This window comes from Mercenaria mercenaria, chromosome 2 (assembly GCF_021730395.1).
Source record: "Mercenaria mercenaria strain notata chromosome 2, MADL_Memer_1, whole genome shotgun sequence".
NCBI classification, from domain to species: Eukaryota; Metazoa; Mollusca; class Bivalvia; order Venerida; family Veneridae; genus Mercenaria; species Mercenaria mercenaria.
The window spans coordinates 68,292,137-68,313,168 of NC_069362.1; the positions used below are offsets into that span (position 1 = coordinate 68,292,137).

General features: G+C 36.0%; 2 protein-coding genes across 3 annotated transcripts; both read right to left on the reverse strand.

The window, feature by feature from the left end:
* Nucleotides 1–3,247: 3,247 nt before the first annotated feature.
* LOC128555200 (uncharacterized) lies at nt 3,248–5,794 on the reverse strand. The gene has a single exon (XM_053536835.1). It carries the CDS (start codon nt 5,474–5,476, stop codon nt 3,767–3,769), a length of 1,710 nt encoding a protein of 569 aa, XP_053392810.1. The 5' UTR covers nt 5,477–5,794; the 3' UTR covers nt 3,248–3,766.
* A 4,151-nt stretch (nt 5,795–9,945) lies between these two features.
* LOC123562812 (uncharacterized) lies at nt 9,946–20,434 on the reverse strand. Of its 2 annotated transcripts, XR_008369868.1 has the most exons (4): nt 20,177–20,434; nt 16,197–16,284; nt 12,365–13,374; nt 9,946–11,930 (listed from the first exon to the last, which is right to left on the reverse strand). XR_008369868.1 is itself a non-coding variant. In XM_045355411.2 (3 exons), the coding sequence occupies exons 1-3, from the start codon at nt 20,300–20,302 to the stop codon at nt 12,665–12,667; spliced, it is 924 nt and encodes a 307-aa protein (XP_045211346.2). In that variant the 5' UTR covers nt 20,303–20,434; the 3' UTR covers nt 9,946–12,664. The 2 variants fall into 2 exon arrangements, 1 of the variants encoding a protein (XP_045211346.2); XM_045355411.2 differs by having other exon boundaries at nt 9,946–13,374.
* Nucleotides 20,435–21,032: the final 598 nt, after the last annotated feature.

Genomic DNA, 21,032 nt, shown 5'->3' on the forward strand with positions numbered 1-21,032 from the left:
ATTCTGTATAATTGTACTTAAGTGTATGAATATAATTATTATTCCATAGAAATTAAAATTCAATAGAAATCCATTCATTACCTAGTTAATCTTATGCTATTAAACCGTACAAGTCATACGATATTACGTATTTGACAATCATTCACAGTGAGATAAATATGCTTTTTCTATATAAATTGTGATTAATATTTTTAATGCGTATTACCTAACTAAATTATATGTATAAATTTCGAAAGACCTTAAACAACATTTTTAAAAATCATCAAAAACAAATTTCAGTGTAATACTTGGTTTTACATGTCGTTTAGATAATATTATATCAACAATCGCTACGTTAATACTTGTTTTATGATTCAATATTGTTGTCGAAATCTGCCCAATGCTAAATTAAAGCCTGAAATATTTCATAGTTTCCGCACTTCCCGTTGGATCTCGCGCTTGTCTTTACGCTTCTATGTCATGGAAGCGATACCTATCGCGAGATCAAAATGACAAAGCAGAAATGAGTTGTTGTGTTTTTTGTGTGTTGTTTTTTCTCGAAATTTTTCGCTTCACCACCGTGTGCTTAGCTTCACCATCGTGTTTCGCACTTACGCTTCACAATACGCAAAGTGTTCACAGCACGAATCACGATGGCTTCACCATCGCTATCTCGCGCTTTACAGCTCGCCAAAGATAGAGATGCATGAAGCGCTAAGCGCAAGATCACGATTGCAAACTGCAAAATAATTTAAAAGGAGTAAGAAACATTTTGCAGAATACTGTTTTAGTTGAAGAAAAGATAATAATACATTTTAACGAAGTTGACATAATGCAGACGTCGATGACATTCGCCGAAATAGTTTCCCTATGCAAAGCATCAGTTTCTTATTTGGTACATTTGTAACAATATAATGAAACTTAGCATGTCTTTGTTGACTAGTATTCTGTTTGGAGTTATGGCAAAATTACTTTTAACAACTCTCGAATATATACTTATACACACATCTCTTGTTATCCAATCATAATGATGTTTTGAAAGTGTGTAACCACCAACCATCTGTTTTGAATACTGCACACATATAACATGATCAATGAACCACAAATTGCACGTGCAATAGTACACACAACTAGTTAAATAATACATTTTATATAAAAGATTAAGAACATTAAGTTTTCGTGCAATGTTTAGCTTCAAATACATGCCAATATGCACCATTTGCGGTTCTCAGATGAAAAAAATATCATGGGGAGGATACCAAGACCCCTAGCATTACCTCTGCGTACTATGAAGAATGCCCTAGCTACGCGCTTGTTAATAAAACATCACTTTTTCCAACACCTATTTTTCATGAAAGTTCTATCAAAACTTAAAGTAACGATGATAATAAAGAGGAGTGTTATAGTTCCTAGTAAATGCCAGTCATTGTGGTCTGCTACCCTAAATATGCTCATGTCCGCACAATAAACCCCTACTTTCGGTTTCGATCCGCAAAACTTGCAGTGTGGAGTGTAGGCCTATAAATATAACCATCTCATTTCATGCACCAGGCCCGATCCAGGGCTCGGCCGAGTGGGCCGTGCCTCCCAGTTGGCCGAGAAGTGACTATTCATCAAAGATGCACCCTACTATTTTCGCAAAGGAATAATTATTTCTCAAAATTTAGACCCAGAAATATAGCAGAGGCCACCATCTCATACCTTTTTTTCAAAATTTTCCAGTGGGGGGCGGGGGCCCTGACCCCCCAATCAATAGGGAAGTATCGTACCCCTCCAATACTTCAAAATTAAACCTAAAATACACCAGAGGACACATATTTCCTGCTGTATTTCAAAAATTTCCAGGAGTCTCCCTGACCTCCCCCCCGACCCCGGAACCCCTGCCTAACGTCTAACATGGACAAAGGCACCCCCTTCAATACCTTGCAGTGTTGCACCTCGGCAGTGATGTCTTCGTTCAAGACTGGTGCCCCCTTGAAGAAGCACATTTTCGACCGAATTACTGGCTTTATTCCTCAAAAGTTTCAAAACGAAGCTTAGAAACATGGGTCGATTGCAATAAAATATTTGACAAAAATCATAGAATTTCTGAACAAATTTAATTTTGTTTTTGTTATGAACATTTTATACCCCGTAACAAGTTAAATAACAAGACAAAATGTACGGAAGCAATATTCAATTGAAAATACACATAAGAATGTGTCTATGTAGATGGATCTTGATACTAAGTTGATAGCGAATTTGAAGCGAGGTGAGAAGTGTTTCTCCGGATAGGCTGCTTCCAGTAGCTGGAGGGCATAAAAGACCTAAGTTATATCTTTATCTTGGCTGGTCATTGCATGTTATCGCTAAATTAGAAAATGGGTCTGCCTCAATGTAATGCTCATTTCAAAAACGAGGACGGTATCCGCTCGATTGACGGAAACAATGAGGATGGTACCATGGTACATCGTCAGAGGTATCTTTTTTTTCTACACACTGTCTTCGTAAAAATCGATCTAACTTTACTGTGATTCCAGTTTTTGTGAAATGGAAGTAACGGCTAACACATAGAATGACTGCTTTTTATTTTCCTAACAATAATTTCTTCATATAATCCGAAATAATACCATCAATCGTGAAAATATATACCATCGCCTTAAAATATCTTCATTTTCGCAGCAAAAAAAGTATTTTTTTCACAGTTATTCAGATTATATTAGATAGATATTTGACATGGATATAGTTAAGGTATGATCTTACACATTCAATACTAAAACTTTTCAAATCTTCAGTTAAATACGGAATAATAACCTGTTAAATGTGTGAATTTCCTGTTCACCAACATGTACATAAATCACATGAGGGCGGTATCGCTCACACGAGTAGGTACCCGAATAACCAGTGTGGTAAAGGGTGTTGATTTGTTCTTATAGTTATTGTCCCCGGTATGTCCATCCTGTCACAAATGGGGGACCTCTCGCACCCAAAGCGGGAATCATACCCATGCGAGAGGTCCCGGGTTCAAATCCCGGACGAGCCCCCAAATGTAACAGTCTCAGAAAAAATGTGCAGCCTCGACCGGGATTCGAACCTCGGACCTTCGGCTTACCGTGCCAACGCACTACCAACTGAGCTACGGAGGCCACCCGATATGAGAACCGCTACAAGTACAAACTGAATGCAATCTGTGTGTACTGAAACATTGTATGCAAACGTATGACATCATTTTAAAACTATGTTTAGTAACAGATTTACCGATTGAGGTGTATTTAACATAATTTCAGTCTGATAATAAATATTGAAACTTTATTTCCCAAATTATTTATCAGAAACACGCTTGAAAGACAAAGTCTTCATCAATTCAATTAAGAATTGAAACATACCACAAGAAGTCATAACAACTGAAATCTTTGACAATTAAGAAGTTTTACAAATACTATGGCATTCTGTGCCGGCTGTGATTATTTTGTCTTGCGATTGGATTCGCCACTCAAGCTGTACCAGCATGTCTGGAATTTTGCCAGTCAAACCACGTCAAGTTGCCTAGTGTTGACAAATCACATCGGTCTACCTTGTTGCCACTCACATCATATCGACAAATGTTTCACATACACGCGCACGCACGCAAGCATATCGCTAAGATATATTCAAAAATACATTTTCGTTTGGGTAAATGCAATTCCTTGTATTTATAACAATGATTTGAAATGGCTCATCCAACGTACATTTACTTGTGGATGCTTTTTCATGAAGTAATTGAATTTTTTCCAAATAGCAACAAGAATTAAAGTGGTTATATGTTCTATTAAGAATCACCATTTGACCTAACAACTGCCTCTGTACTCCAGGCGCCTGGAAATAGGTGGCTGTGTCGTTGTCGGAATAACAGTTTTGACATGTTTATTTTAACTTCTTCTTCCGTGCATGCTGGAACAAATGTAGCAAACTGCTGTCTTGTAGGCCCACTATTTCTGTCACAACGGGTGGAAGATCTGACTTTGAGACCTAATACCCCACTAGAGTCATAAGCTTCAGATTCTGGTATGCAGTAACTTGTACGATCGTCTGTCTTAGTTACCACATCTGTTGCACTGCGTTCATCTTCTGCTGCGCAGAACTGTTTCGGTATGGATAAAAGTGTATCACATGTAGCTCTCGCATGAACATAATGCGTTTCTCTAACCTTCAAAACGTCATCTGTAGCACAGGTGTGCTCATAGTCACCGTATGTTTTTGATTTTCCCTTTAAGGCGTGTTCCCGGTCTACTGATGTTTCATATGCCGCTAGATCTTCCGTTGTGTATTTAGAAGGCATCGGAGCCTTTGTAGCTGTGTTGTACCCTGAGAAATACATTTGGTTTATCTTCCTGCTATTACCTTTTCTTGCACTTTTATCTGACGTATAAGTACGATACAGCCCACTTCTGCCAGTTTCGCTTTCTTTTAATGTTTTGAAACCTCCGTCTGCTGTTTCATTAAAAGACTTCTCACGTATATCAGAAACAGCATGTTTGTTGTAAATGGGATGGTAGTTTTCTTGCGATATGTCGGAATATCTGTGTGGCTCTTTTGGAGTGTCGGTGACTCTTAGTCTACTAAGCCTGTCTGAAAATGTCCCATCATCGTTACTACCAGTTTTACCTTGGTCTTTAAAAGGTATAGTTTCATTTTGTCTTTGGAACACTGAATGTGCTGAAGGTACACGACTTGAATTAAACGTGTTATTTTCAAACATATGCAGGTTGGACGGAGTACTCCTCGGTGTATGATATTGTTCCATACGTGAAGAGTTCTCTGAAGAATAGCTTACAGGCATTGCCTGTGTTGTTTTTGTTTGAAAGCTTGCCGAGCTACCGTCACACTGGCTTTGAGAGTTTCCTACAAACAAATTACTCTGCTGTGAAGATTTTGATGTTCTTGTTTTGTCACGCTTTACAGGCATATTGGATCCTGCATACTCATCGTTAGCGTAACTTGATTTTGATATAGCAGATTTTGTAACCTTATCTTGAATGACGCTTATATGATGATGTCTGGATTTTGGCCTGTCAGAGATTGTCTTACGAGCCATATGACTGCGGTCATCTTTTTTGCCTTCCCTCTCTAACATCGTTTGTAGTTTTGGGTAACATTTATCTGGGAAAGTGTGCCCCTTACCCTCGGGGTCACCGTCACCTCGAATTCTAATCGAAATTCCTCCATTATTTGTAGTTATTTTTCTGCCATGCCTGTAATAATCAAAATCTTCACATCTTACTTCTATTGTATCCAAATAGCCCAGCCGTTCTAGCTGTTTGAACACCCACAGACGCCTGTTGTCTAAGGAAAACCATTTATCTCCATGTTTTCGTATTTTAACAACTGATATTGTTGGAATGCTACTCACTGAACAATCTCCAATAAGTACTTGATCTAACGTTTGTCCGATCGTTTGTGTCCCATGTAATGATCTTCTGTCGAAGTATTTGGATATACTGTCTTGTGAATAGTGTATATCCGACGGTTCTATCAGCATTTCTTAAATTTCTGTTATGTCCATTATCATGTAAACTTCCGTATATAAAGTAGATATAAATAGCATGTGTAGGTTTCCAAAACTAACTTGCATAACCTTGATTGAGTCATGGATTTTCCGAAAATATTATTTTGTATGGCTATGTTACATTACAAACGTAGAAAGTGTTTTCATTTTATAAGCACAATGGGCATTTAGTGATTGCATACGTTCCGACCATGTAGTATTTGGTGGTGAAAATATATTTCCTGTTACAAGTTTAAACATAAACAATGACAATTCACTTCAGTACACTCCAATACTTCAGTTCAAAATATAACCCTTTTTGGCAAAGAGTCAAACTCTACACCATACCTCTATATTCTTAAAAATGTTATTTATCAATTTTCAAGAAACAAAACCTCAAACGTATTTCTGTGACTTTCTGAAAATGGGATACGGTAGTAAAATGAATGAACTATAATCTTTGCGTGATTCAATAATTTTAAAATTTCGATATTTAGGGATGTTATCATGTCAGTTACATCAGGTGTTTAGTGTATCTAACAGCAGTGTTCAAGTTTCTTACGTCTCATAATTATCCTTAGGTTAAAGACTTACGATGTAATTACCTCCCATGATTGCCTAGAAGGAAACTTCCCGCTTATTATCCCCCGACGAAAGTCGGAGGGATATAGTTTTGGCGTTGATGGTCCGTCCGTCCGTCCGTCCTTCCGTCCGTCTTTCCGTCCGTCCGTCCGTCCGTCTTTCCGTCCGTCCGTCCGTCCGGAGCCATATCTAGGAAATGGTTGGGAATATTTATTTAAAACTTCATATACATGTTCACCACAATGAGTTCTTGCGGCCGTCAAGTTTCAGTCAGATTGCCCAAGTAACACCAGAGTTATGGCCCTTAGAAGTTTCTAGTGTTAACTATATAGGGTACTATAAATATGGCAATTTCTGCATCATAACGTTTGATATATTTGACCTAGAACTATGAAACTTAAACAGAATTTAGATCACCATAATGTGGTTGTGTACACACAATTTCATTTGGATTTATTTGTAAATTAAGAGTTATTGCCCTTTAATTGTATAAAAATCCACATATTTGTACATAACAAACTTACCATTTAGTAGAATTTCATTAAATTTCTTTCATTCTTTTCCATGAACATTTATTGTAAACATGTGAAGTTGTGTACCCACACCTGGTCGCCCCCTTACCTTGATCATACACCTCACCCCCCCCCCCCCCCCCCCCCCCCCCCCCCCCCCCCCCCCAAAAAAAAAAATCATTCCTTTTTTTAGATTTTTTTCAAACAAACTTCATATACATGTTCACCACTATGAGGTTATGGGGCCCATCAAGTTTCAGACAGATTGCCCAAGTAACACCAGGGTTATGGCCCTTAGAAGTTTCTAGTGTTAACTATATAGGGTACTATAGATCTATAGATATGCCAATTTCTGCATCATAACTTTTGATATATTTGACCTAGAACTATGAAACTTTAACAGAATTTAGAGCACTATAATGTGGTTGTGCACAGACAATTTTGTACAGATTTCTTTTTGTAACTTCAGAGTTATTGCCCTTTAATTGTCTAAAAATCCACATATTTGTACATAACAAACTTACCATTTGGCAGAATTTCATTAAATTTCTTTCATTCTTTTCTGTGAACATTTATTATAAACATGTGAAGTTGCGCACCCACACCTGGTCACCCACTTGCCTTGTCACACCCCCCCCCCCCCCCCAACCCCCCCCCCCCCCCCCCCTCCCAATTTTTTTTTTCATTTATTTTAGATTTTTTTTCAAACCTTCCAAGTTGTACTATTCCCCCACCTCACTTCTCCACCCAGTCATGCCCACCACTGATCATGCATCCTCTGCCCCCCCCACCCCCACCTCCAACTTCACCCTTTTACCGTTTTTTTTTTCATTTTTAATTTTCAATCAATATTTATAATCAGCATGTGAAATTTTGTTTCCTCTCCCGTTCCCCTGCACCCCCACCCCCTAAAAAAATAAATATATACATATATCTATATATAGATATATATATTTAATGTTCAAACCTTCAACATGTTAAGTTGTGACTGCACAAACCTTGCCCTCAGCCATGTTCAAGGTATCTTATCTGTGTTCTCTTAAGGACATCTGATCTTTTAAGTTCAAATGTACATGTAAAACAGCAACACCTGGTGCCAAACCATTCAAAGACAATATTTCATTCCAGTTAAACTTCAAGCTCACATTTCAATTAACTGCATTTAATTTTAAAAGCTAAGCTTATAACAGTAAGCATATCCCATTCAAAATAAATTCTTTAGTCCGGATCAAAGTATCATACATTTATTGTGTACTCTTTATTTAAACATTTGTTTTCTGTTAAAGGTCCAATACTAAGGAAAGTGAACATTTTAATTTCTTTTAAAAAGCACAGAAACTATTTCATTTTATTGGAAAATGAAAGTTGGTATGTAGAAATTCGAAATAAATCGCAGTATATGTACAATTATTTTTCTATGAAGTATGAAGAAAGTAAAAAGACCTGGGGGGTCATTCTGTCGATTCATTGAAATTTCAACATAATACACATACATTTCTTTGAGTTCCAAAGACCTTCTGTAAATTTTGACCTGCCAATCTTCATTATTTAGTGTCTTGCAGAAGTCTATGCACTGGCTATGAAAAAATTGCCAACTCACTTTCCCTTAGTAATGGACCTTTAAATTAATTTTTACTAATGAAATTATTTGCTTCTTATTAACATCCTTAACTTTTTGCCGGTATATCTTTTTGCCATTCCTCACCACAAACCCTTTCGGCGGGGGATACCAATTCATCGAATTTGCTTGTTAAAGTTTATCATGGCCCAGTAATGTTTCCTTAATGAAATGGGTAGATTTTTTTCACAGACATTTAAATTGAATTAATCATTCGTACACTTGTCGAGATAATGGTTCCAACGAACGAGTTACTGTTATAGAAAATACATAATTTGTTGCATTTCCCTGAAGACAATGTGGTCTAAAAACAATCTAAGGTGGCAAAAGTCGTCTTTCCAATTCCATCTAAATAAATCCAAGCCAAAATTTGCTAAAATATGGTGAGCACGAGATACTCTTGTTTACTCGTGAACCGAAGGGTCCTGTTTGGGATGTGACCAAGTGGTTGTGCAGAAGGTGACAGTCTAGCATTGTGGCTATGCCGGGAAAACTCGCGAGTTGAACTGTTGTTCTGAGGTTGTTTTGGGAATTTCTCACTTTTTTCATTTTGAGCGCCTTCATAACCGCCCTGATTTTAATATCGGTGTGAGACCGTGTGGCAGTTAAAGAAAGGGATATCCGCCAAAGCAAAATGGGCGGCCGTCAATATGGGAACGCTCTTTAGGGGATCCCGTGACGGGTAGTCATGCGTGAGTTAGGCCTTACAGCAGTAGATAGGAGGAGGGCCCTACGACGGGGTCCTAAGATTTTGTTGGAAGCGATTGACCGTTTTAGAAAGTAAAAGGACAACATATGTAAGGATATTCCGGGAAAACTCTTGTTTACTCGTGAGCAGGTCCTAAAGTTGTTCTCTGGATGTCTTCGGAATTGTTCACATTTTTCAGCTAAGGCGCCTCCAACTCTACCCTCGGGATGGGAACGGATGACCGTTTCAGAAAGAATTGTCCACCAACAGGCACGGGTGACCGTCATTCCTGCAGAATAGTTTGAGATCACCCGAAGCGATGTGTAAATGGGTTATGAGGCGGGGCCGGGGTAGCCTAAAGTCCTTGGAGCAGTATACTGGATGACCCTACGGGTCCCGAGTTTGTGGTTGGACGCTGTAAAGGGTGACGGTCTGTAAGCGACAATCATGGTATTTATCCCGAGAAAACTCATGTGCACTCGTGAGCGTGTCAAAAGAATTGTTCTGAGGTTGCTTTAAGAATGAATTTTGTGGTATCATAATTATATAAGCACTTGAGTAAACGGCTATTTTAAACAGCTATTTCTCCAAGCCTGAACAAACATAGAAGCCTAATGAAACTGCTGACAAGATAAAAAGTGGAAAGCCACAGGTCGCTCAACACGACATTAACGAAAATGTTGCAGGTTCAGATCATGGACGGAAGTGTAAGTGCAAGCTACCGTCCACGCACTCTAGCCCCGGGTTGAGCAGACCTCAACATTTACACATGTTATAAGAACCAGAATGTAATTTATAGACATCCGCAGATGTATCATACGGCGGTGCACATGGAACATTCAATGATGCACAGAGTGCATTTGCATGAAAAGTGGCGTATGGTCCCGAGATAAAATAATGGCTGTGCCCTAAACGAGAAAACAATGGGCAGAACTAAACTAACTGGAATTTAGCGATGAGATCTGTGGTTGTGGAGCTTACTTATCACAGAAATTGTCAAAAGACATATTAAAATTTTAAAATTTATTTACTGCTGCAAATATACATATATTTGTCTCTGGTAACAGTTATTAGAAACGCCATTTCACTGCTGGCATTAACAAGCATAGGAAACAGATAATACTGGGATAAGACGTCACATAACTGCTAGATGTAACATATATTAGACGCTGATAAAACTGTTCAAAGAAACTCCATTTTAATGCTGACATTAACGTTTAAAAGACACTGAAAACACTGCTATTAACGACCTCATGTTACTGCTTGCACTAGCGACAACTGATGGAAATGCTGTTTACTGCAGACAATAATGTACATTCACATCACAGCTTTACAGGCCAAGGTCTTTGCAGTGTGTTAAGGGATTTCTGCTTTCATTAGCACTGTTGTCGGTTAATGTCTTTCACATGGGTCAAATAAACAGGGGACATGTTGAAAAGTCAAGTCAGTCTGATATATGTATAAAAAATGAGAAGAGGCAACAGTGTATTTTATCATCATACTTTTATTTAATAAGATTTGGTTACTTTAAAAATGATATCTATTTAGATGTCACCTTTTTATTTAACGAAAAAGGTTTGTTGTCCAAACAATAAAATAAATAAGAAACTTATTTAAGAATATCTTCTAAATTTTACCATTTTAGGAAGAGAGACATGTTTTAATTTTTTCAAGTACTGCCAGGCTTATGTCAACAATTTTACACGCATAAATATAAAATAAATTAATTCCGTTCTTGTAAGCTTTATTCAGATTGAATTTCGATCATAATCAGATGAACATTTGTTTGAGATGTGCACAAATTGGGAACTGCTGTTTTAATTGCTCTCCAATTTATCATTTCATAAATGTGTAATCATTGTTATTGGAATAGATCATAACTGGATAAAGTCACATCTATGTTGAAATTTCAGTTTTCAATTTCAGTAATAAGGTGCATGAAATGTAGCGATTTCAGCTGATACATACTGCTTTTTTCATCTGTTTTTAACATATAATTTAAAGCCTTATTACAAGTTCAAATAAAATTCAAGTGCAGACAGTAAAACATATAGAAAAGTTTTAAACTACTCTTAGCTATAAAGGCCTATTAACGATGGCAGTAACATATAAAGAAAATACTATTCTACAAATGTCATTAAAAAGTAATGACAGTAACATATAATGGAATTTCATAAAGTTGTTCCTTGACACGTCATTTAACAGATAACTGTCTCATTATGTACATATAGGTATCTGATAAAACTGGTATCAGTAACATCATTTCAATACTGGGGCATTTATGAAACAGCTAGTAAAACATTTTACTGCTAGCAGTAATGTATAAATATAGGCAACTGATAAACCGCCCTTCCTGCTGGCATTTACATATGATGGCAACTGTTATAAAATGCAGTAAATCATGTACTTCCGTTTAAACTTGCATTTCACTGGTAAAGTCCTAAGTCGCATTAACTTTGATCATGCTGTGCTAAATGTGTGTTATCTAGGTAGTTAAAATAATCAGATGCTTTATAACAGTAATGTGACAAAGAAAATGTGATCCTGTTTGATACCAGCAAGTTTGATATGCTAGGTTCCTTACAGTCTGTATGCTATAAAGCGCCAAAAATAAAAACTTAAAATGCAATGTGTGTACGTAACTTATCATCTCCAGCTAGCCGAGCAAAAAAAAAAACGATGTTTCGTCAGTAGGGAAAACCATGTCGAACACAGTCAGGTAGGTAAGATCCTTAGTATTTCTTTTTCTACCACCAGGCTTCAACAAACTCATCGGCACTTCCATCCCATATTAGTTCTCTTTGATTCCAGGGATCATCGTTGTAACCATAGTAATCATCGTTGTAACCATAGTCATCATCATTGTAACCATAGTCATCATCATAATCATCGTCATAGTAGTCCCTATCATAGAAATCATTGATGTATCGGTTTTTCAGTGACTCCTGAAGAGCTTCTTCCTCTTTTTGCCAGGCATACGGATCGCAGTGCGGACACATAATATGACAAAATGGTCTTGTTCTTTTGATGTAAGCGCACAAAACAGGCCTGGAATGATCAAAATTCAACCTGTTGAATTCATATGAAAACCAGTTTTGGATATCATTTTCATCCTTGCTGGAATAACAAAGGCGTATATTTTTACTATTCAGCTCGATAATGAAATCTGAGAAAAAGATATACCTAGGATTTCCATAAGTGATTGTATTAACGTCAGTGTTATATCTGTCTTGTATACAATAAGTGCGTTTCTCTTCGCTTAATGATAGTAGAAGTAATTTACTTTGGTAAGTTAAAAGAAGCTTCCCGTGTATGGGTAGAAGACACTTAATTAGCGGTTGTATTGCATAGCTTCTGTCAAGATCAAGATCCATCTCTATCAGCTGATTCGTTTGGAGATTAAAAGAAAACAGTTTTGATCTTTTCGAGTATGTTGTTGTCGACATTATAATCGAAGAATGTAAGAGGCATGCACAACTCACTTCAAATGTTAGAGAAAGCAAAGGCTGTATTTCTAAAGCGGCTCCATTGTCGTTGATGAGTTGGTATAGGACCGAACCACGTTTCAATCTACTGTTCTTACGACTAAAATTATTCCAATATTGAAGTTTTTGTGGTTTGCATATGAGGATAAGGCGATCATTTGTATCAAACATGTGCGTAATACCATCTGGAAATTTTCCCTGACTTAATACTTTTTTCTTTTTTTCAAAGTTCGTATTTATGTCATACTCGTATAAACTGCGTTGTGAATGATCAAACGAAACAATTTTTCCAGAATCTCATACAGTTGTCACACTTGTGCTCTTCATCGTTCGATCTGGAAACTTGAACTTGTACAGGTGTTTATCTTCCATGTTGAAACCAATGGTATTTGATCCAGTGCGCATGTCATTTAGAGTAAAAACAAACGGGACTGGCGTGTCTTTTCTATCACGCAAGTGTACATTTACTTTATTGAGACATTTTGCTGATCTGCGTACAAGATTTTCATTTTTAACCACAACTTGAATGATATCTTTGTCAATTTTGTCGAAATCTAAATGATCAAACCACTTTTCAAAGTAAACAGTACGACATTCACGAACATTGCACCAGTCCGTTATGAAAACAAACCTGTCATCCATAGGCCAATAAGACAACTCTTCGTCGGTGAGAAGCCATTCGACTGTGTCGGGACTAATAGTTAAGATGCCGGATTCTTTACATAACTCTGTCAGGTTTCCGCGGATAAACAGATCCATTTTTTCGTGCTGGAAACTGTACACGGAACACGCGTTGAGTATCTTATGATAGTTGTCCTTATTCAATTCAAGGCTTGCTAAACGATGCTTGCAGTAGTTGGAAACATCATCCACTTGCAACATGTCAGCTAAGCAGAGCAACTCGTACAAGTCTTCCTTTGTTACCTTTATCCTACGACCTTGCATATACTCAGTCAACTGTTTAATGGCATCTTCGTCATTTGAGAAGGAAGACAAGGCTTGATTACCTGCAAGGAGATATAGATCATGTCCCTGCATATTCTTAGTAAACCTATAAAATTTTAATATATTTTCAAATTCTACAATGTTCTTAAATATACAGAGGACACATCTACTAGATGTAGTTACTTACAGACTGGAAAGACCTTACATACATTTCTATGTAAAACACAGTAAACCTCTGAAAAACGTTTTTCATCTGATCGCTACATTTTGCCAAAATTCGTTACATTGATAAAAAATTACATCGCTTACTACCAGACTGGAAATTACACTTGAGCCAGACAAGAAAGAAAATGCCACTGTACGTGTTGTACCCTATCCCTAGGTATACTATAAGAATCATGGTCATGAACGGGAAAATGTGCTAACCTGTTTCAATCGCACATTTCTCGCCTAAAACGCACAGGTGACCTCCAGCAGGCCATTATGACGGACATGCGTTTTTTCACAATCAGCTCTAACTTGTAAACATTAATTATCTTTATCTTATAGCAAATACTTAATCAGTATAAATCTGATCAATCATATTTGAAGTCATTAAGACTTTATTATTTACTATAAATAATTGATATACAGTCGAAACTCGGTATCTCAAACTCGCTTACCTCGAAATTCCGCTTAAGTCGAAGAAATTTTCAAGTCCCGTCAAGTTTCCTTCTTTATATATGTAATTCAACTTCGGTTACGTCAAAATTTGACTTACCGAGATTCCGGATGTGTCGAAAGGGATTTTCAGTCCCGTCAGTCAAATTCAAGTGCATTGTTAACTCGGTAAGTCGAAGTGAGAAAAATATGCGATAAAATTTCACACATGTCATTGTGAATGTGGTTGGTTTTTAACATATATCCATGTTTATTGCCTAACCAGAAAGCCATGATGCCCACATATCAAAGGTGCGGCGATTATTAAAGTGAGATGATGTCATACTTGTTTGCACGTGCCATTATGATCATTGTTTGATGTAAATTATATTTTTTTAATCAACAGTCATTTGTTTTTGAGACGTTATGATAATTGCTTTTGATTTCAACTAATGAATCAGGTAGTTTGAACAGTTGGGATATCTAATAAGGACTAATTAGAGGTAATCGCGATGAGACTGTATAAAAATTAACTCCTTGGGGGAAAGCTTCATTCGTTCAAAATATCAGATCGAAATGCTGCCAATCCGCCGGGAGAGAATCGTGGTACAAAAAGGAAGCTTGACTAAAGAATATTTGAGGTTAATATCGTTTTTCATTCATCGAAAAACTGTAAACTTTGATAAACACAAACTGTACGGAATCGAGTACGTATAAAGTGCCGAAAGTGTATACATGTACATGGTATCAAGGAAACAGTTTTTATTTTTTATTAAATCTTTTCATAATGTGTACTTATTTCGTCCATATACGTCCCTCCTCATAACTCGAATTTCGGTTATCTCGAAATAAAAAGTACGGTCCCTTGAAATTCGAGATACTGAGTTTCGACTGTATATACATGAATAATTTTATAACTACATGTATAAAGAGGTATTATTTGGCGCAATACAGGCACCGGGAGAGAGAACTACTAAATTTGATCTACTATTTTATATAAAAGACGTTTCAGAATCAAAATGATAAATTTGTCGCCATATATGTACCATGAAATAGTGCTACTTGTTTACATAAAAGTCATATTAGAATCGTAATAACATAGCAGAACCATGTTTAAACATAAATCAACAATATGAATCGGTTATACGCCGCGAGCATAATTCACTCGGGCTACGCCCTCATGAAATTATTCCGCAGGCGTATATATACTAGTATACTATATATAGCCTCATCGTATTGTTTCGATATGTTAAAACATAGTTGTATTAAATTATTACTTTATGTTAATATGAAAAATCCATGCACATTTCCGTTACAAACATGGAAATCTAACGTCATGTCGACAAATTATTTAGAGTGCTACTATATTTGATCTGCTGTCTTATACCAGAGGCTTAAATGGGCCTAAGTCGCTCATCTAAAGAGGGCTTTGACCAGTTTACCTTGCTTCTAACCAGATTTTGTGAAAATATTTTAAGCAGTTCATTAAAAAAGATTTTTAAATGTTGTTTTTTTTTCTCTACATTTTGCTGTGACGCCCCAAAAACGCAAAACCATTAGAACAAACTTCATGATAAGAAGTTGTTTAAAAAAAATTTAAGTTCGCCTCTAGTGTCCCCTTATAGGTACCAAGCAAAACTATTGACACTACAGAGAAAGTTTGATGAAAATCCTTAAAGCGGTTCATGAAGAGAAGTCATTTAAAGGTTTTTCTTTCTTAGCTCAAGTGCCCTCATCTGAACAAACTTGGCAGAGAACTTTACAATGATGCTACAGGCCAAGTCTGATGATGATCCAGACAGCGGTTTTTCAGAAGAAATCATTGAATGTTTTTTCTATTTCTTACTCAAGCGGCCCCTAAAAAGGACAAACATCACCATCAAAATCAATTGGGAGATGGCCTTACAATGATGCTACAAACCAAGTTTGATGAAGATCCATCAAGTGGTTCATGAGAAGAAGTCGTTAAAAGCTATTCTACTTTAAGCTCAAGTGGCCCTAAATGTGGCCAAGCATCCACTTTTAAAGAAAAAGGGACCGTATAATGAAGCTAGAGACCAAGTTCTGGTCAAGAAGTCGTTCAAAGCTATTACTATTTTTAGCTCTAGTGGCCCCTTTAAACATGAAAGAAATATTTTTCGTATGCACTATTTATCAATTGTCTCAGTACCATCTGATTGGATACTGGCAAAGCTTACGGCAAAAGAAAAAGTAGGAGAGTATACCATAGTTAGGCATACTATACCTGAACACTTAATTTTCGGTTCCCATCGTGCCCATGCCTCTAATACTGGACTGCATGATGCTAGGATATCCCACTCGCATACATTTATCTGTAATTGAAATGAATAATTGTAGCATCAGGAAAGCCGGACTTCCTGCATTCAGTGGAGCCGTGAAACGGTTTGTAAACCGGTCCTTTTCCGGAACAACATGGACGTTTTAATTCACAGATATGAAAATATATTTTATGGACTTGTTACGCCTGCTGTCGATGAGTATATGGTCAGCGATGTGGATGTTTTGGACAATTTTGATATATTAAATGCATATTTTATAGCAACAGAAATTTCAAATCATGTCGTAGGCACGTTTTAACAGTCCACCATAGCAAGATTCCGTGTAAATGTGTCGGACGAGTAGTTTATTTTAAATTCCTTTACTCGTGATCATAATTTATGATGATCATAATTTATGATGGCTTAGTATATAATTTGACACCAGAAGTGCTTTCAGTTTCACCCAGACATACTGCAAATTTATCAATATGAAATTTAAATTAGTCTCAAAGCAACGCAACTTGTTAAATTCAACTTCTCTAATAACTAGAGAAAGCTTGGACCTGCAGTGGCCAAACTCCATATGATGATTTCCTGTGGTAAAAGAAATTCCTCTTATTTTGGAGGTAAATAGGTCAGAGATCAAAGTTATAGTGATCTTCAGATTGAAAACGGTCTTCGCTCAACAACTGGAGAAAGGTTTGGGCTTTTTGTGATAATACTTCACAGGATGATTGCCTTTGGTCAGTTAATGAACCTATTGTTGGGGTCAGTAGGTCAAAGTTCAAGGTCAGAGAGGCTAAAAATAGTTTCCGATCAATAGTTGGAGAATAACGTATGACCATCAAACTTCAAAGCACGATTGTCTACAGCCAAAAGATGATCTTTTAGTTTTAGGGTGTCGATGGGTCAAAGGTCAAGATCCCATCATACTTTAGACTGAAAACTAAATACTCTATCACCCCAGGACATGTCATCATAGGGGCATATGTGTTTTATAAATAGCTATTATCATAACACCACATATATGGTGTAAATTAACTTGCATAAAAGTAGCAAAAAACTAGACCTATCACTAATAGTGATGAATACCCCCAGACAGCAGCTTATTGTCAAAGGAACATGGGGTATTGAAAATATGATACATTGCATTTGTATATTGTACAGGGAGAGAATGTACAAAGATGCACAAAAATGTTTTGCAAAACTGTATATAATCTCCAAATTTCAATGCTATAGTTTTAAAAGAAGAACGTAGGTCAGTAGGTCAAAATCAAGATCACTGAAAGTCAGTTTTGAGATGTGTGCTCAAAACTGTACAAGTGGTCTAAATTTTATGGCAATATCTTTAAAAAGAAGAATACATATACATATAAAGAAAAAATAATAATGGGACATAACTTCGTGAAATATCATCCGAATGGAAGCTACACAACTGGCTTGGTACTGATAATAATTACAAGGTTTGATAGAAATCTGGCAAATAATTGCTCAGAAATAGCCCGGACAAATTCCGTCTATAGGCGGACGGACCGACGGATGGACGTATTGACCGGAATCCAGTATAAGCCCTAATTAAATTGTGCATGGGAAAAAGGCGAAGTAGAAATGTGCATATTAGAAAAAACGGCGATAACTTTCTAATTTCTAAACAGAACGTTTAAGTTTGAGCATTTAAGTTTGATCATTTCCAATCCGATAATCATCTTTTCGATTCAAAATTTGACAAATAGCTGCTTTTGAAATTTTTGGTGCGGAGAACAAAATCATTAAAAATGAAAAATCGGTGGGAATACATGTTTCCGATTAAATTATATTATACTGTTGTTCATTCTTGGAACCTGCCTCTCTCAACGCACATATTTAACATAAATACCCTGTTTATATCGTTACATTATGTAGAAGTAACATTACATGATGTACATAAAAATACATTATGTAGAATTGTTATAATTATGATGAAGATATGTCATTATATCTTTGCTTTCATTATTATGATGTGTACATATGTCATTATATCATGTGCTTTCATTATTTTGATATGTAGATATGTCATTATATCATGTGCTTTCATTATTATGATATGTAGATATGTCATTATACCGCGTGCTTTCATTATTATGATATGTAGATATGTCATTATACCGCGTGCTTTCATTATTATGATGTGTAGATATGTCATTATACCGCGTGCTTTCATTATTATGATGTGTAGATATGTCATTATACCGCGTGCTTTCATTATTATGATGTGTAGATATGTCATTATACCGCGTGCTTTCATTATTACGATATGTAGATATGTCATTATACCGCGTGCTTTCATTATTATGATATGTAGATATGTCATTATATCTTGTGCTTTCATTATTATGATGTGTAGATATGTCATTATATCATGTGCTTTCATTATTTTGATATGTAGATATGTCATTATACCGCGTGCTTTCATTATTACGATATGTAGATATGTCATTATACCGCGTGCTTTCATTATTATGATATGTAGATATGTCATTATATCATGTGCTTTCATTATTATGATATGTAGATATGTCATTATACCGCGTGCTTTCATTATTATGATATGTAGATATAACATTATGTTGTGCATTTTCTATTGGGACATTTACAGTATATGCTGTACACAATTGTTATTATTCGATTTAAATACACTATCATACGACTTATCAATACGTGGGCGATTTCAACAAATGGGATATAGGAAACATAAACATTTGATAATGTTTAAATCATTTAGTATAATGGGTACCAAACAATGGGTCAAGCCTACGTTATCTCGACTATTTATAGAACATAGAATAGTAGGCTTATTCCACTCATATCGGCGCTACACATAAAGTTAATGTTTGCGTACAAATGGGTGTTTTCTAATGTGTTCTATCGGATTGAAGAATAATTCATGTAATGACATAACAATAAAACTATATAACAAGATAAAAATATATAGCATGTAATGATTAAAGTGCTAAATTCGAGTACTATAAACCAATCATCAGTCTGGTGAAACTCCAATATTACGCGTATAAATACCTCCTGTCTACAGTAATCTTTTGTGCTTCTCCGATAAACGCAAAAGAGACAGTATCTATGTAAATATTATGTATGTAAATACTGTGTTGAAATGTAACGAAACTTTTTGTGAAACAGTATATAAATTTCAGCCAATGAAAAGTATGCATGTATTCATTTCTGTACAGTCCTGCTGTTTTTATTGGTTGAAAAATAATAAATTTTCAACTTTCATTGGTTTTTTAAATACGTCAAAAGTTAGCTCAGACAACTACGCCCAAAAAATGTACGTTATATACAAATATATGAAGCACAGAAAAGAACCCTGGCTTTCCATATATGTTTCCTTATTTAGTAAAGGTGGTGAATAACAGAATATCACTTTTATGACTCCGCGTAAAAGCTCTCATTGGTTACCTTGCTTACTATCATTATTTCAAACTTATTGGTCTGTCGTACTGGTTAATTTTGTATAGCGTTAACAATCTGTCAGTTTTGATGTCTCTGTATATACGTACCTTATGTAGTTTGTGTCATTTATGTAAGAAAACCAGACAATTTTATGATACATATCAGATTAATCACGATACTAAGTAAATTGCTTATTCAAGATACATAAAGACAGGTTTTAAAAAACATTTTCAGTAGAACGTCAACAACACTAAACAAACTTTCAACAAAGTATCTGTACACCTATTTAATTTCATAAGTCCGTATCGTGAGAGTGAGTGTTAAATTAAGCATTCGCTCTTTAGACAAAATTTCACATGTAATGCTCAATGTCTTCGTTGATGTAATAAATTACCTGCTTCTTTTTTATGTCATTTCTTTAATACTTATTAAGTTTTGCAATTATATCAGTATTTCAGAGCAGTTTGTGTTATATTTTCATAGCAAATACTTTTATGGATACCTGACTTTCTCCTGTGTTTGTGATAACATTTCGTCTCTGGATATATTGGAAATATTCTTCCTTGAGTGCCCATCCTCGTCTTGTCACAACAGGAAAATCTTCCAACTTATCGAAATCCAAATCCATCTTGAAAAAATTGTTCGCGTGTCAAAATTTCTCGGACAGTTTATTCATATCGTATTGATAAACATTGTGCGCATATTATCAAAAATGAAATTACTATATGTCAATAAAGATAACTGTTTTTTAAAAACCAAAACCGAAACTAGTACACACACATAGCAAACAGATAAGATATATTCCCATGCAACTGATAAAAAAAGTACGCAATAATGTACGGAATCGTGTTCGTGCCACATTAAATCTCGCCCTGTTCATACGAATTAGTATAACATCGCGTTGTCGCATTGTCACTTGGTGTTAGGGATTATTTCTTACTATAGCACCGTGGATGAATTTCTATTACATCGTTAAAAAGGGAAATGGCATTGTCATTAGAAATTTGTTTCGGTGTATTGATACATAAAACGCAGGAAGAATTATGTCGATCAATTTGTGCAGAAATTTTATCCCAAGCTACAATGCGACGTGTTACTAAATATCGCATTCTGAAATTGATTTTTTGGAATTTTAAAATTCCCAATGCGAGGCTTAAGAAAGACATTCAAAAATTAGGACGATAATTATCAACTCAAAAACCCCTCGAGGATTGTTAAATCTCACATGTATATGTTTTTAAACAAGGCGACAGTGCGATAATTAGCGCATTGTCGCGCGTTTGTGAGGCGAGAATTAAAGTGACACCAACAGATTTCCGTAATAATGTTATCAAACGCAATGCAAAGTCGCAAGCGAA

Excerpts from the sequence above, each read along its gene's own strand:
- LOC128555200 (XM_053536835.1), bottom strand. The coding sequence starts at position 5,476 with ATGCTGATAGAACCGTCGGATATACACTATTCACAAGACAGTATATCC.
- LOC123562812 (XM_045355411.2), bottom strand. The coding sequence starts at position 20,302 with ATGGATTTGGATTTCGATAAGTTGGAAGATTTTCCTGTTGTGACAAGA. Across the intron at positions 16,285-20,176 it reads CAAACACAGGAGAAAGTCAG|ATAAATGTATGCGAGTGGGA; the intron begins GTATCCATAAAA and ends TTTCAATTACAG. Across the intron at positions 13,375-16,196 it reads ACCGAAAATTAAGTGTTCAG|GTAATCAAGCCTTGTCTTCC; the intron begins GTATAGTATGCC and ends ATCTCCTTGCAG.